Below are 15,218 nucleotides of genomic sequence, written 5' to 3' on the forward strand. Positions count from 1 at the left end.
TTTAGTGAGTCTGATTTCTTTCTTTGGTGCATCATATCATGGTGGCTAAGCTATGTCGCATGAGAGATAGCTGAGGTCTTAATTCTAGATCACTTCTGACATCTAGTACCATTTTGTGGTTGCATCTAGACATGATTTTTCTAAAAGATCCATTTTGAAACAGCCTGAAATTGTTTTACTCCGCCTACCATGTACACATGATGATTTAATCTACTAAACAGCAGAAGCCAAGCTTCTGTCATTGTGCTATTAACTCTGTTTGCAGGAAACAACTTAACCACAGTTGTCTTAAAAGCCAGAAAATGACTTGAGAAGTATTCTACTGCAGTCCTGAACTATCAATCAACTGGAAATAAACAACTGACAACTTTTCACTGTAAAACAATCCATTCTATCATCAAAAATGAAGTTACGTGAAGCAACCAGCTACAGTATCAGAATTCACTATGCAATCTCCATTTATCCATATAACTGATTGTTCTTAATGGGCCACAAGTCATTTAGATAGTTGGTATGGACAGCATGTTGAATATTGGCCATGGGATACTGGGATGCACAATCATTCAGTTTATGAAATTCACTGGGCAAGCCAATTGCATCAGTTACTGTAACACACCTCACAGAGTTACTGGGAGAGTAAAATGTTTCCATCAGTCCTCTGAATTCCTTGAAAGAAAGACAGGACACAAAGGTAACAATTACCTAACTTGTACAAGAGGCAGCTCTGTATTACAGCATGTTAAACTACCTGGAAGTAAGAGAAAGTTAATATATTGTCCTTGTGAATTTGTACATAATTATGATCCCAACATATTTATTCTTTGCTCTTTCCCTTTCTGTAAATTGGCTTTGTTATTCATACATAACTCCAGCTCCAGCACTACTAAAATTGAAGGAAAAAGCAACTGTAGAGTAGCATACACCATAATATTAACAAGGTTAATAAAGCTCAATGAGCTCACAAGTTCTTTCAACAGAATCAAATGGCAGCACAGAAATTATGATTTACTTGGCATGAAAGCTTTGTAAGTCAACAGAAATGTTGCAAATTAAATCGCACACTGTGGCCTGTTTAACTGGAAACTTAGCACATTACCTTAGTACAATATGTTGTCCCAAACTCAATCCCAGCCTGCTATTTCCAGGCAATTCAAAAGTATACTGGTAGGTGTCCTCTGTCAGCTGATCAATGGAGCTTATGATGAAAGCCGTAAATGTTTCTTGTGTTAGTTCTGAATTGCTACTCTGCAAGAACAACAACAAATAATTACTGTTTGAATCATTGTCCTCCTTTTCTTTCTACTTTTCTTTTGTTTTCTTCCTTTTTTAAAGAGAACTGGAGTATATTAAGCACTTGTGAAATGTGGTATACAAAAAACAAAACAAAACAGAAAAACACTTAGTTTTAAAAACTAAATATATCAGGTCTTAATTCAGTGGCTGAAATCCTATTTCTTAGCGTATCAAGTTGCAACTGAAGTAGGGCCACTGTATCAATGGAACTTATGGAGGAGGTAAAGGTAAAGGTAAAGGAGTAACCATTGTTTATAAATCCAGCTTGGAGGTAACTAGGTGATCCTCGATGGTAAAGCCGGGTCTAGAGGCACTCCACGTGTCGACTGGGGCCAGGGATGGTATTGGGATTTTGCTGGGTTACCGCGCTCCCGCGATCCAGCCACTTCCCTTCCAGAGTTGACTGACTTTGTCTCCACAGCACTATTGGGATCCCTGAGGCTTTTGGTCTTGGGTGATTTCAACGTGCACGTGGGGGCAGAGCCATCTGGGTCAGCTCTTAAGTTCTTGGAAACCATGGCTTCCTTGAACATGTCCCAACATGTGAACAGCCCCACCCACGTGGGTGGTCACACACTGGACCTGGTTTTTTCTCCAGTTGGAGTGAGTGTGATCATGTCAGTCCCCTTGTCATGATCAGATCACCACCTAATAAAATGTAACCTCACAGTGGCTCTCCCCCCTCGCAGGGAGCAGGGACCTATTTCTATGGTCCACCCTCGAAGGCTACTGGATCCGGCTGGATTCCAGGACGTCATGAGAGGGGTCACGGTGGACCTGGCTAGTGTTCCTGTCGACGCTCTGGTTGATAGCTGGTCCACCTTCGCAACCAGGGCTATAGACACAATCGCACCTAAACACCCTCTCCGTCGTAGAGCTCGTCCAGTGCCCTGGTTTAACCAGGAGCTTCGAACGCTGAAGCAACATAGGAGAAGGCTAGAGCGTAGCTGGAGGAAGAACCCAACAGATTATAATAGGATAGCTGTCAGGGTCGCAACTAACCTTTAAGTGTCTAAGGTAAAGGGTGTTTGTCGAATTTACTTCGCTAACCGGATAAGCGAAGCGTCCAACCAGCATGCGGAGCTATTCCGTATAGTGCGCGACCTATCCAGAACTGGTCTGGATGATAGGTCTCCCCCTAGTTTTTCACCTGACCAGTTTGCAGCCTTTTAAAAATCTAAAGTGGAGGCCATTCGACAGGACCTCTCTCCTTTTTTGAACACAGTGAGTCGAGCAGAGATGTCCAGCGCTCCGTCTTGCCCAGTAACCCTTGATTCCTTTCAGCGTGTCATGCCTGATTCTGTGGCCAGAGTGCTTGACCGCTGTCGAGCCACCACCTCCTCCTTGGACCCTTGCCCGGCCTGGCTAATCAAAGCAGCCAGGCTGATAACAACAAAATGGGCCACTGCAATAATAAATTGATCTTTCCTTGAGGGCAGGTTTCCCTCTGCCCTCAAGGAGACACTCATTAGGCCCATAAGAAAGAAACCTAATTTGGCGGCAGACGAAATTGGCAAATTATAGGCCCGTTGCCAATATTTCTTTCATGAGCAAAGTGGTCGAGAGGGTGGTGGCTGACCAGCTTCAGGCACATCTGGATGAAACAGATGCCCTGGATCCTTTTCAGTCGGGCTTCAGGCCATGCCACGGTACAGAGACGGCATTGGTCGCCCTGTACGATGACTTGTTGAGGGAGGCCGACAGTGGTAAAATTTCTTTGTTGGTCCTATTCGACATCTCGGCAGCCTTCGATACCGTCGACTACAGTATCCTCCTGGGGAGGCTCTCTGAGTTGGGTATCGGTGGCTTGGCTCTGGCCTGGTTCCGTTCCTTCTTGGAGGACCGCCCCCAGAGAGTGCAGCTTGGGGAGAGTATTTTGGCCCCATGGAATCTCATTTGTGGGGTTCCACAGGGGTCGATCATCTCCCCAATGCTGTTTAACATCTATATGAGGCCGCTAGGTGGAGTCATCAAGGGGGTGTGGAGCATTGTGTCATCAATATGCTGATGACACCCAGCTCTATATTTCCTTTTCACCAACTGCAGGTGATGCCGTCCTGTCCCTCCAGAGCTGCCTGGGGGCCGTACAGCAATGGATGCAGGAGAACGGGCTGAGGCTGAACCCGGACAAGACGGAAGTTCTGAGGGTGGGTGGCCCTGTGTATGGTGGCTTGGGAAACTCCCTCATGTTTGGGGGGGTGGCCCTAGCCGCGAAATGTGGGGTCCACAGCCTGGGGGTACACCTGGACCCGATGCTCACCATGGAAACGCAGGTGGCGTCGGTAGTCCGCACCGCCTTTTTCCACCTTTGGCGGATTGCCCGGCTGCGACCTTACCTAGACACGGGGGTGCTCACTACCTTAGTACATGCGCTCGTAATTTCTAGATTAGACTACTGTAACACGCTCTATGTGGGGCTTCCTTTGAAGCTGATGTGGAAACTTCAAGTGGTGCAGAATGCGGCGGCCAGACTCCTCACTGGAGTGAGAAAATACCAACATATCTCTCCTACTCTGGCCATGCTGCACTGGCTGCCCATCCATTTCCGCATTGACTTCAAAGTGTTAATGCTTACATATAAAGCCCTAAAAGGTTTAGGACCTCGATACTTGATGGAACGCTTACTCCCAACTAGTTATACCCGTGTCACCCGCGCAACCCAGGAGGCGAGGCTGAGGAGCCTGACGCCGAGGGAGGCCCCGGAAGGAAAAAACTAGAAACCGGGCCTTCTCGGCAGTGGCTCCTCGCCTCTGGAATAACCTACCTCCAGAGATTCGCGCTGCACCCTCGCTGGGTACTAAAAACATGGGTGTATAGGCAGGCCTTCCCTTCCAGTTAATTCCTGTCCTCTTTTCTTTTTTATTATTTTTCTCTTTATTTGATTTATTTTGTATTTTTCCCATCTTGCAGAATCATTTAATTAATTAATTGTTATAAATTTTTCTTGAACTTGTTATCCTTTATGTTGTAAGCCACCTAGAGTGGTCGAAATGACTAGATAGGCTGGGTATAAATACAATGAATGAATGAATGAATGAATGAATGAATGAATGAATGAATGAATGAATGAATGAATGAATGAATGAATGAATGAATAAATAAATAAATAAATAAATAAATAAAGGTTCCCCTTGACAATTTTTGTCCAGTCGTGTTCGACTCTAGGGGGCGGTGCTCATCCCAGTTTCCAAGCCATAGAGCCAGTGCTTTTGTCCGAAGACAATCTTCCGTGGTCACATGGCCAGTGCGACTTAGACACGGAACGCTGTTACCTTTCCACCAAGGTGGTCCCTATTTATCTACTTGCATTTGCATGCTTCCGAACCGCTAGGTTGGCGGGAGCTGGGACAAGTGACGGGCGCTCACTCCGTCGCGTGGATTCGATCTTATGACTGCTTGGTCTTCTGACCCTGCAGCACAGGCTTCTGCAGTTTAGCCTGCAGCGCCACCACGTCCCGATACTTATGGAGGAGGTGGCCCATCAAATCCCCACTGAGTCAGTTGGCCACCTCTAGTTGATACTTACTACACTAGGCAACAGGATTTCAGCCAGTATATTTCTCTTTGTTAGGACATATTTAAATCCTATAAATTGTTTCAGTTCCCTTCATTGTGGTCTACAAAATGCCTTTGTCAATAAGGATTTTGTAAGATGAAACTCCAAAGGCATGTCCACATATGGGCAGCAACACTCATTTTAAGTACTCAAATGCATAGCAAGAGATTACTGAAGACAAGATGGATGATTTTCTACCTATTCTAAGTTTTTTCCTCTTTATTTTGCTTCTTTCTTAAACATAACTTCTTCTGTTTCATGTTTTTATGTAGTTATCTTTTTATTTTAATCTTGGCAAAGCTCCTATATTTTCAATGACGCCATGGTAGCCGGAATTACACAGGATGAACTGGCATAGGGAAAAGTTTATTTTCCATGGCATGCAGGCTATGATGCAGTTCTCAATTCATTCCTAGGAAATCAGTTTTGCATCATCATCATCATCGTAGTAGCAGTAGCAGCTATAGTACACACTCCTGGAATATTTTATTTATTTATTTATTTATTTATTTATTTATTTATTTATTCATTCATTCATTCATTCATTCATTCATTCATTCATTCATTCATTCTATTTATACCCCGCCTATCTGGTCATTTCGACCACTCTAGGCGGCTATGTACTTCTGCCTCAGCTGCCATAGCTATCATGTTTCAATCCCAGCCTCTTTCACTGCAAATGAAAGACACACTGATTTTGCCATCATCATTTCCCCCCAGGAGGTGTTGTCATGCTGTATTAGAACTCTAGACTGAGAGACAGCATCCCTCACCCCTCCAACATGGTAGGAACTGAGAGGTTTGAGAAAATATTTACAAAGCCAACAAATACGATGAGACAAGATTAAATAATGACAAAGTTGAAATATTCTTCAATGTGAGGTATGCTTCAAAGGACTAGTTCCCCAGTGTGAATTATTAAATCTTCTGCATTTATACAGTAATGATATTTTAGTAAAAATGCTTATCCATATTTATCAGGAAGGGTATACAACATTCTATTCAGAAAGTTAAAATTACAAATATCCATCAGGTGGGAAATGTTGCGACTGTTATCAGACTAAATATTTTAAATACCTACTTACAAGAGACTGAAGTAGTAGGAAAATTACTGTAAGTCATAAGCTTTATTAAGCAAATAGATTTACGAGAAGCTGCTCAATAAAGATATAGAATCACAAAAAGGTAATTTGTAAGTAACAGCAAAATAGCTCTCCACAGAGACTAAAGATTACTGTTACTTTCTGTAAGGATAATATTTCCTCATATTACACTATGAGTGTTGCATGTGTTCCATTTCTTCCTTAAGATTTTCAACAGCTGTCAAATGTCTTTTGGATAGAGTTTAAAATTCTAAGCAAAGGTGAATGGGATTTACTTTTTAACTCCCCCCTCCCCCCATTTCTTTAGCAGTTGGAATCAGGTAGAAATATTATTATTCAAATAATTTGAAGATGTCTACTTGCTGTTTCTTCCTGGTCAGCAGGCTTCTGTCTTTTTTTGCTTTAGCCTCTTCCCATTGCTCCAGCTCCTTCTGGTAAATATCAAAGATGCAGGGTTTGCATCCACTGCCACAGCACTGAGATGGCAATGGTTCACTGGGCTTGAGATACAACCAGAAATCTTCGCTATCATCCATTATCTACAAAACACAAACCAACATCACAGAATTTCAATTCGGTGGAGACCGCTGATGACAGTTGCAATCCTTGCTCAGGAATGAACTCCTCTGAAATCAGTTGGACTTATTTCTGGGTAAACATAGCCAGGATTCAGCTGCAAGAACTCATAAACCTCAGATATTTCCATTGTCATCCACATCTGCTTCGGGTTTCAGAGTAGTATGGCTTCTGCTCTATCCCAGCTTGGATATGTGTATTTTGCCCAAGGGCACAGTTACACTATTGAAATAAACTAGGTGATGGATCAGGGTTTTTGAATTTGGTTTAAAGTCATGTGGTTTTAGGGTTCAATGTGTGCATCCCCTTGGGAAAACTTTTGATCCATTTTCAAACGATGTTGTATATTGGTCAAGCAGGCTACATGAGCTTTTAGAATTGTTGCATTTGAGGCTTTGTCCTGTGCCCTGTCCTCCCTTGTCCTTCCTTCCTTCCTTCCTTCCTTCCTTCCTTCCTTCCTTCCTTCCTTCCTTCCTTCCTTCCTTCCTTCCTTCCTTCCTTCCTTCCTTCCTTCCTTCCTTCCTTTCGTTCTTACTTCATTCAGTCCTTCCTTCCTTCCTTCCTTCCTTCCTTCCTTCCTTCCTTCCTTCCTTCCTTCCTTCCTTCCTTCCTTCCTTCCTTCTTTTCTTCTTTCCTTCCTTCCTTCTCTCATTTCTTCCTTTCGTTCTTACTTCATTCAGTCCTTCCTTCCTTCCTTCCTTCCTTCCTTCTTTTCTTCTTTCCTTCCTTCCTTCTCTCATTTCTTCCTTTCGTTCTTACTTCATTCAGTCCTTCCTTCCTTCCTTCCTTCCTTCCTTCCTTCCTTCCTTCCTTCCTTCCTTCCTTCCTTCCTTCCTTCCTTCCTTCCTTCCACCTTCCATTATTTATTCTGTCCTTCCTTCCTTCCCTCCCTCCCTCCCTCCCTCCCTCCCTCCCTTCCTTCTCTCATTCCTTCCTTCCTTCCTTCCTTCCTTCCTTCCTTCCTCCCTCCCTCCCTCCACTGGCCACTGCTGCTGTGGTATTTTATATATATAATCAATTTATTATTATATAATCAATATATAATAATAAATTATATATAAATTTCCTGCAATCTGACATAGTATTAGTACAGAGTGATTAAAAAAAAATAAAACAGAGGTTTCTCTGCAGCCTGATACACAAGCACTGAGACAGACAGACAGACAGACAGACAGACAGACAGACACACACACACACACACACACACAAAGGGGGTGGAGAAGAATAGGGAGCAAGGGAGCTCGGTGTCTGAAACTGACCAGAGACATTCAATAGGCTTGTGAAGGAGGGAGACACACAAGCAAGCAAACACACACACACACACACACACACACACACACACACACACACACACACACACACACACACACACACACACACACACACAGAGGGAGTGGAGAAAGAGAGGGAGCACAGACCAACCAGCTGGGGCTGAAATTTACCAGAGACATTTTGAGAAGATCGGCACTTCTAGGCTTGCGAAGGAGTGAGAGAAGGAGAAAGAAAAAGCACAGAAGGCACATCAGTGAGTTGCAAAGCCATAGACACAATTTACACTGACAGAGGCCAAAACTATTGAAAATAAATTGATTTGACAAGCAATTTAAAATAAACGACCCTCTTGCAGCTCAGCAAAATACCTCACTTTCCAACAAAAAATGACATTTCTCAAGCAAAAAAGCTCCATACATCCATGTACACCATGTAGTCACCTTAAATTTTTTTTCCAAACATGGCAAACCTGATTCAAATAGTTTTTCCACATGTAACCATGCTCTAAGAGACAAATGTTTGAGCTGCAGTCAAACATCATGTTTCCAGAAATGGGCAGTCGCTGATTGCTTCTTTGTCCCAGCATGTATTGCTGGTTATAATCTGATATCTGCACACCTACCATTCTTCATTCAGTTTCAAATTTACATCCTTGGATTTAATCAAATGGCAGAGCTCAAGGCCACAACATCTGGCCTAATGTTTGGACTCTTCTTGTTTCTTCCGTCACCTGGTACTTTTTTTGTAGCCTCATGAATGGGTCTTGAGAATGCAAAAGTTTGTACATTTTTATGGCCTTCTGGATGCTCCTTAAAAAGTAATTGTCAAATTCTGGGTTATTGTTTGTTCTACAAATGAAGATGAATTGGTCTCCACAATTCTTGGATCTTTTTCTCTCCTTGTGCAATGGTGAAATAAAGAAAGTCTAATTCTTACATATACATATATCTATATCTATAAATGTTAGCTGAATGAATGTCTAGCTCTTTCCTACCATATGGCAGTGAAATCCCAAATGAAATATGTTAGCTGTAGTCTGTTCAAAATGGGCAGAATCCTTTGGGGTGGCACAAGTATCCTCATGCTGGCTGATTGGAGATCTGTCAGCACAAATGAGCCTGCCAGAAGAACTGCTAGGCTGACTTAGATCAACTAGCAAAACAGCCAAAAGAGGGAGTGGAGTGGGTGGGAAGCTGAGCTACATCAAACTCCTGTCACTCCAGACTCACAGCCACTATATTAGTACAAAATTAGGAAAGGATCAGAGTAATTGTAAGTAGTTTCCAACATCTCCAGACTGGGAGGAATTTGAAACCGGTGTAGCTTTGGCTAGCTTAGTGTCAGGCCTCAGCAATTCTGGCTGGTTAGTATTTTGCCCTAAATCTATTTGGGTTTATTCCTGATCCAAGATCGTCCTGATTAGACATTTTAATTCTATCATTGTGGAATGAAGGAAGACAACACTTCTTGCTTTTGTATATAGAATATTTCAGATAATTAGAAAGCATTCAGACAGAATCAATATCTTGTTGTTGCAAAAAAGACAATTTAGCACCTCTTAGCAGGAGGCTAAGGGAGCAACTGCATAATGAAGGAAATACGACTTCACTTGCTGTGAAGATGTACCAGGGATTTCAGATATGCTCAATTTAAGCAGCCACACAGGGAGAGAGGAGAAAAGTCTTACTTGCAGTTCTACCTATAGCCCTGTAGGTGGTGCTGTTACAAAGAACTGCCTTAACAAGCTATGATAAGGCTTTCTTTCCTCACTATTTTCATCTTGTTATCTTAAAAAAATTGTTAGCAGAGAAGGGCTCAATTCTTAAGCTATCCAAAACAAAAACAAAACAACAACAGAAGTCTTGCTTACAAAGAGAGGCTATGCTGAAGAGACTCTGTGTGTGTGTGTGTGTGTGTGCGTGCGTGCGTGCGTGCGTGCGCGCACATGGTTCATCTCCCCTCATGAGGCAAGAGGAGAGGTGAAAGATGCTTTGGCAAAGCACTGCTTTGTGTTGCATACACACAGCTTGTCCTCCCTTTTCTGTATCGGTTCAAATGATCACACACCTGAACCAATGTGAATGGATAAATTTTTTTGAAAAAGTAGAAGCCTCAGCAGCACGGGGGGGGGGATTATGGATTTTGGGTAGTGGAGACTACAGGCTGATTCACATTTCAATTTGCGCTGTGTATTCAACAGAACAATGTGAATCAGCCCAACCCAAATCTGTAGTATTACCCACATTTTTATCAATGTTATCCCCATATAGATTCATCAGTTGAGATGGATAGGAATCCATCCATGGAAGAATGATAAAAAAATCAGAAGTCTGAAACAAACAGTCAAATGCTTCTTATTCCTAGTGTGTACCTATGCTGTACCCTTGATCTCATTTAACAGTAATAATCTCTTCCCAAGAAATTTGGGAAGGGGAATCTCAGTTAAGTAGGCAAGCAGATTTTCTGATCACTAACAGAATATTCTCAGCACCTCATAAAGTTATAATTCCAGATTTGGGGATGGCTACAACATGTCACATAGAGACAAAGAGAACTACTAAAACAATCAGTGCAAAGAAAAAGAGAACAACAAAAGGGGAAAAACAATCTGTATGTGGGACATACCATACAAAAAGCCATACTAGATTCAGATGAAGGAAGTGTGAAAATTGGTGGAAGAAACATCAATAATTTAAGATATGCAGATGACAACATCTTATTGGCAGAAAGCAGCAATGACATGAAACGACTTTTGATGAAAGTGAAAAAAAGTGCCAAAGCAGGACTGCAGTTGAACATTAAGATGACAAAAAACATAACTACAGAAGAACTATACAACCGTAATGTTGATGATAACGAAACTGAAATAGTTAGAGATGTTGTATACCTTGGTTCAATCATCAAGCCAAATAGAGATTGCAGTCAAGAAATCAGAAGAAAACTGAGACTTGGAAAGGCAGCAGTGAAGGAACTAGAAAAGATCATCAAGTGTAAAGATGGGTCACTGGAAACCAGGACCAAGATCATCCCCACTCTTGTATTTTCAACTTCCATGCGCAGGTGTGAAAACTGGACAGGAAAGCTGACAGGGGAAAAAATGTTTTGTCTGAAATATGGCCTCGGAGGAGATCATTGTGGATACTTGGAATGCCTAAGGTCCTAGATCAAATCAATCCTTTTTTAAAAAATTTATTTTATTGTATTAAACAAACATCCAATCTACACAACCTAAAATACAATTACATATACATAAACACCAGTATGACCTTCCCCCTCAGTCTAGTATTAACAATATTTTTTAAAAAAATTCATGCAGTCCATTTTCTCTCCAAAAATGCATTGTTTCTTCCCTCAGCATATGCCCCTTCCCTCTCCGAAATACATATTCCAAGAATACACTCTATATTTTCTTAAAATCATTATTTTTGATAGGCCTCTTCTTATTTTTATATCACGTCAATTTATTATGAATTGTCATATCCCATAATTCTCTATACCATTCCTCTAAATTTAGTTGGTCATCATTCTTCTGGTTTCTTGCAAAGATTAACCTTGCTGCTGTTACCATTATTACAATTAAATCCTTATTTTCTTTCAACAATTGATCTTTCAATAAAGCCATTGATGGGGACATCTGAATATTTAATCCAGTTATTTCCCTTATTTCTTTAAAAATTTGCTTCCATTCTTTCTTCCTTACTTCACATAGCCACCACATATGTAAATACAGTGGTGCCTCGCATAGCGAGGTTAATCCGTTCCGGATTAACCTTCGCTATGCGAAAACATCGCTGTACGGATCAAAAAAGCTGTTCCAAATTGGCAGAAAACTCACCGTACAGCGATGTTTTCCTGGTCCGGCAGCCATTTTCACGCCCTCAGTAAGCGAGGGGAGGGCGCAAAAATGCTGCGCGCGGCCATTTTGGCCGCAGCAAGACCGCGGATCAGCTGTTCGGCGGGTCCAAAATGGCCGCCGGAACACCCAAAATGGCCGCGCACAGCGTTTTCGCACCCTCCCCTCGCTTACCAAGGGCGCGAAAACGCTGCCTGCAGCCATTTCGGGTGTTCCGGTGGCCATTTTGGACCCGCTGAACAGCTGATCCGTGGGTCGCAAAGCGAAGGTCGGTAAGCGAAACGCTTACCGATCTTCGCTATGCGAATTTCGCCCATTGGGGCCGACGCAATGCCTTCGCATTAGCGATCCCGGAAAAGGGATCGCTATGCGAATTCATCGCTGTACGGGGCGCTCGTTAAGCGAGGCACCACTGTATGTCCCCTTCTCTTTTTTACACCTCCAAGATAGTGATGATACATTTTTATTTATTATATTCAGTTTTACCAGCGTTAAATACCACCTCCATATTACCTTATAATAGTTTTCCTTTATCCTTACAGACATGTTCTTCATAATTCTTTGGTCCCACTTTTTATCCCATTGTTCTCCTAATGCTTCTTTATCCAAATCATGTTGCCACTGTGCTTTCAATCCTTGTGTATCCTGTTCGGCCTGAATTAATAGTTTATATATTTGACTTACAGTTCCTTTTCTTTCTATCCTTTTGTCTGATTTCAATATTTTTTCAATGATCTCTTCAAATGTTGTCATTTTTCTACTTTTCCTTTCCTTTCTTTTCCATTCCCTTGTCCACCTTTCTATTTGAACTATATTAAACCAAGAAATCCCCCCTCCTCCCAAAATCTTTTATATTTCCTTTATAGTTCATCTTCTTCATCCAATCTTTCATCCTATTTATCCCTTTGTCTTTTAATATATTCTTAAGATTTTTAAAAAGATTTTCTGGAAAATTATTTAAATTTACAACCTGAGATAAGGGAGAGATCAGTGGGCTCAATATAACTCTAAACTTTTTCCAATTTCCTAACATATTTTTAAGGAAAGGGTTAGTAGTCTTTTTAATCTCTTCTCCAAACTTTTCTTTAAACAATATACATTCAATTTTTTCTTCCTTATCCTGCATTTCTATTTCTGTCCAAATTAAGTTTTTATTACCTTTAATAATATCTGGGATATGTCTAAGTTGGTTTACTATATACATACTGTAATATAATTTTAAATTGAGTAATCCAAGATCTCCCTTTTTGTGTTACATACCATAATTTCTTATTAATCCTCACATGTTTATTTCCATTACAGCAACAATTTATCTGCCATTCTTTCAGTTGTTTTTCTGTAATCTTTATAGGAAGCATCCAAAATATAAAATTTAATTTAGAAATAATATTCATTTTACATAATGCTACTCTACCAAACCAGGAAATCTTTAATTTCTGATAATCTTTTATCCTTCCAATTATCTCTTTTTTCAATCTATCCAAATTTATTTTAATTATAACCTGTAAGTTCAAATCAATCCTGAACTAAATCTCTGGAGGCAAAATTGTTGAAACTGAGACTGTCCCACTTTGGGCACATAATGAGGAGACAGGATTCTCTGGAAAAGACAATAATGCTGGGAAAAGCAGAAGGCAGCAGGAAAAGAGGAAGACCAAATAATAGATAGGTTCCCTAAAGGATAGGGTTGCCAGACGTCTGGCAAAAGGAGGACGTGTCCTACTTTTCAGGATCATGTCCTCCTTAAAACGTCCGGCTTTTTAATCTCCACCTCCACCCCTCCCCCTCCCCCACCCCCTGCAGTCCAGTGCAATCTATTGGGCCCAGAAATGGACTGGTAGCCAGTGCAGTTCTAGTAACAAGTGTGTTATATGCTCCCTGTAGCTGGCTCCTATGGCCATGGCCTGTGGCACTAACAGTCCTAATCACCTGAAATATACAGTACTAGTTTTCCTACCCCTTGTGCAGACATTATTAAGCTGATGGCCCAACGGTCTTAATCAATACAAAGCAACTTCCTCTGTTCTTTCTTTTGTGAAATGTTGGAAGGTATTCTTCTACTAAGTCATGGGTGAGTAATCTGTCATGATACTGTACTAATGTATCCATGATTGTGGCACAGTAACAATAAGAGTTTATTTTTTGTATATTTGTATATTGTCTATATACCTGCCATGGATATGTAACCTTCTGATATGTTAACAGTAACCTTGGACACTAGTTTCTTAATCCTGCTACATACAACTGTACCTTAAATTATGATAACTGAATGCCTTCAAACATGTAAATGTTCTTCTCTTCTTTTTCTTTGTATTAAGTTGGGGCTTAGTTTCTTTGATAGAGTGGTTGGTGAGACAAAAGGTTTAGAATCATAGGGCTACAAAACCTTGCAATCAAGGCCAGGACAAGACCAGATGCAATTCATGCCCTGCCATAAAGCTTGTTCCGTAACCTTGCACACCCATCTCCTCTGATGGACAGAGTAGTGCTATTATACTAATGGGAGCAGGATACAAATTGAATGAATGAATGAATGAACAAATAAAGCTAGTTTCTAAGGGTCACAGCGTATGGTGTAATGTAGGGGGGGGCATGCTGATGTTCAGAGAAAGGTTAAAGAAGAGACAGGTATAATAAAAGAACTTCATGCTGCCAGCCAAGCAGCTAAGAGTGTGATGAGAGAGCTGCAAGGATGCATGCCTGGGAAAGGGTTGCTTTAACAGAAGCAATCTCCCTTAAAACAACCCTTCTGCCTGCCAGGGAATTGCCCTAAAAAGGAGATGCCCCACAACTGGACCAAAGAGGTCCAGCTTGGACACAGAGCAGGGTTGGGCAAGAACATTTCCAGCTATGTGGTGTGATTGGCAGAAAATAGATTGCACTGGACTGCTTGCTCTATAAGTGGTCCAAATTGTGAAATATTTCCCAGTGTGATCACATCTTTGGTATGCTTTATTATTGTGTTCCACCTTGCAAATAAAATATGATTTCCTGTTTAAACACTACAGTACTCATAACTATTTGGGAAGACAAAGCTGGTAAAATCCAGACCTATTTGTATACCACCAAGTACATACACAAACCCATCCTCTGATGGGATTCCTTTGTTCACCTTAAAGGCTTGTTAGCTCTGGAAGAAATATACCACCACTCAGGGTTGTCTTGTCTTAAGGACAGTGAACAGAGCCAGGGTACTAGGTGTGCTGTTTTCGGACTCCTGCCAAAAGGACAGGGTTATCAGTGTAATACATACAATACAAAGCAACAACATTTAGGAAGGTACCGTTAATCTAGTCATTTAGATTTAGTTTCTGGGAGATTTGCTAAAAGGCCTAGCTGACAGTTGAGTAGCTCCTGCTCAAATCTACTGGGCACCAGACTCTCCCCTCAAAACCCTCCGCCTCAAAGCGAGCTGGCCACCATAAAGTTTCCTCTCCAAACTCTCTCTTACACGCGGAGGGAATGGTTGCGAAAACTAGAGCCTTCTATTTTCACATTATTTTATTTGTTTATTGTTTCACCATCTACGTCGTCCCCCCCCCCAAGAACGCCCGACTTCTACCCC

General features: G+C 41.5%; 1 protein-coding gene across 3 annotated transcripts in view; it reads right to left on the minus strand.

The window, feature by feature from the left end:
• Positions 1-15,218, minus strand: part of CYB5RL (cytochrome b5 reductase like) — a 33,694-nt gene that overhangs the window by 17,938 nt on the left and 538 nt on the right. The window contains exons 1-3 of one of the 3 annotated variants that reach the window (XM_078392909.1): positions 10,688-11,785; positions 6,312-6,491; positions 1,097-1,245 (exon numbers count right to left, since the gene is read on the minus strand). Coding sequence is in view for 2 of the 3 variants with exons in the window: in XM_078392908.1 (XP_078249034.1) it covers positions 1,097-1,245; positions 6,312-6,488 (326 nt within the window). In the remaining variant the exon portion in view is untranslated. Of the gene's footprint in view, positions 1-1,096; positions 1,246-6,311; positions 6,492-10,687; positions 11,786-15,218 lie in introns of those variants that run through there. The other 2 variants (XM_078392908.1, XM_072997648.2) reach the window with 2 other exon arrangements.

This window comes from Pogona vitticeps, chromosome 4 (genome assembly GCF_051106095.1).
Source record: "Pogona vitticeps strain Pit_001003342236 chromosome 4, PviZW2.1, whole genome shotgun sequence".
NCBI classification, from domain to species: Eukaryota; Metazoa; Chordata; class Lepidosauria; order Squamata; family Agamidae; genus Pogona; species Pogona vitticeps.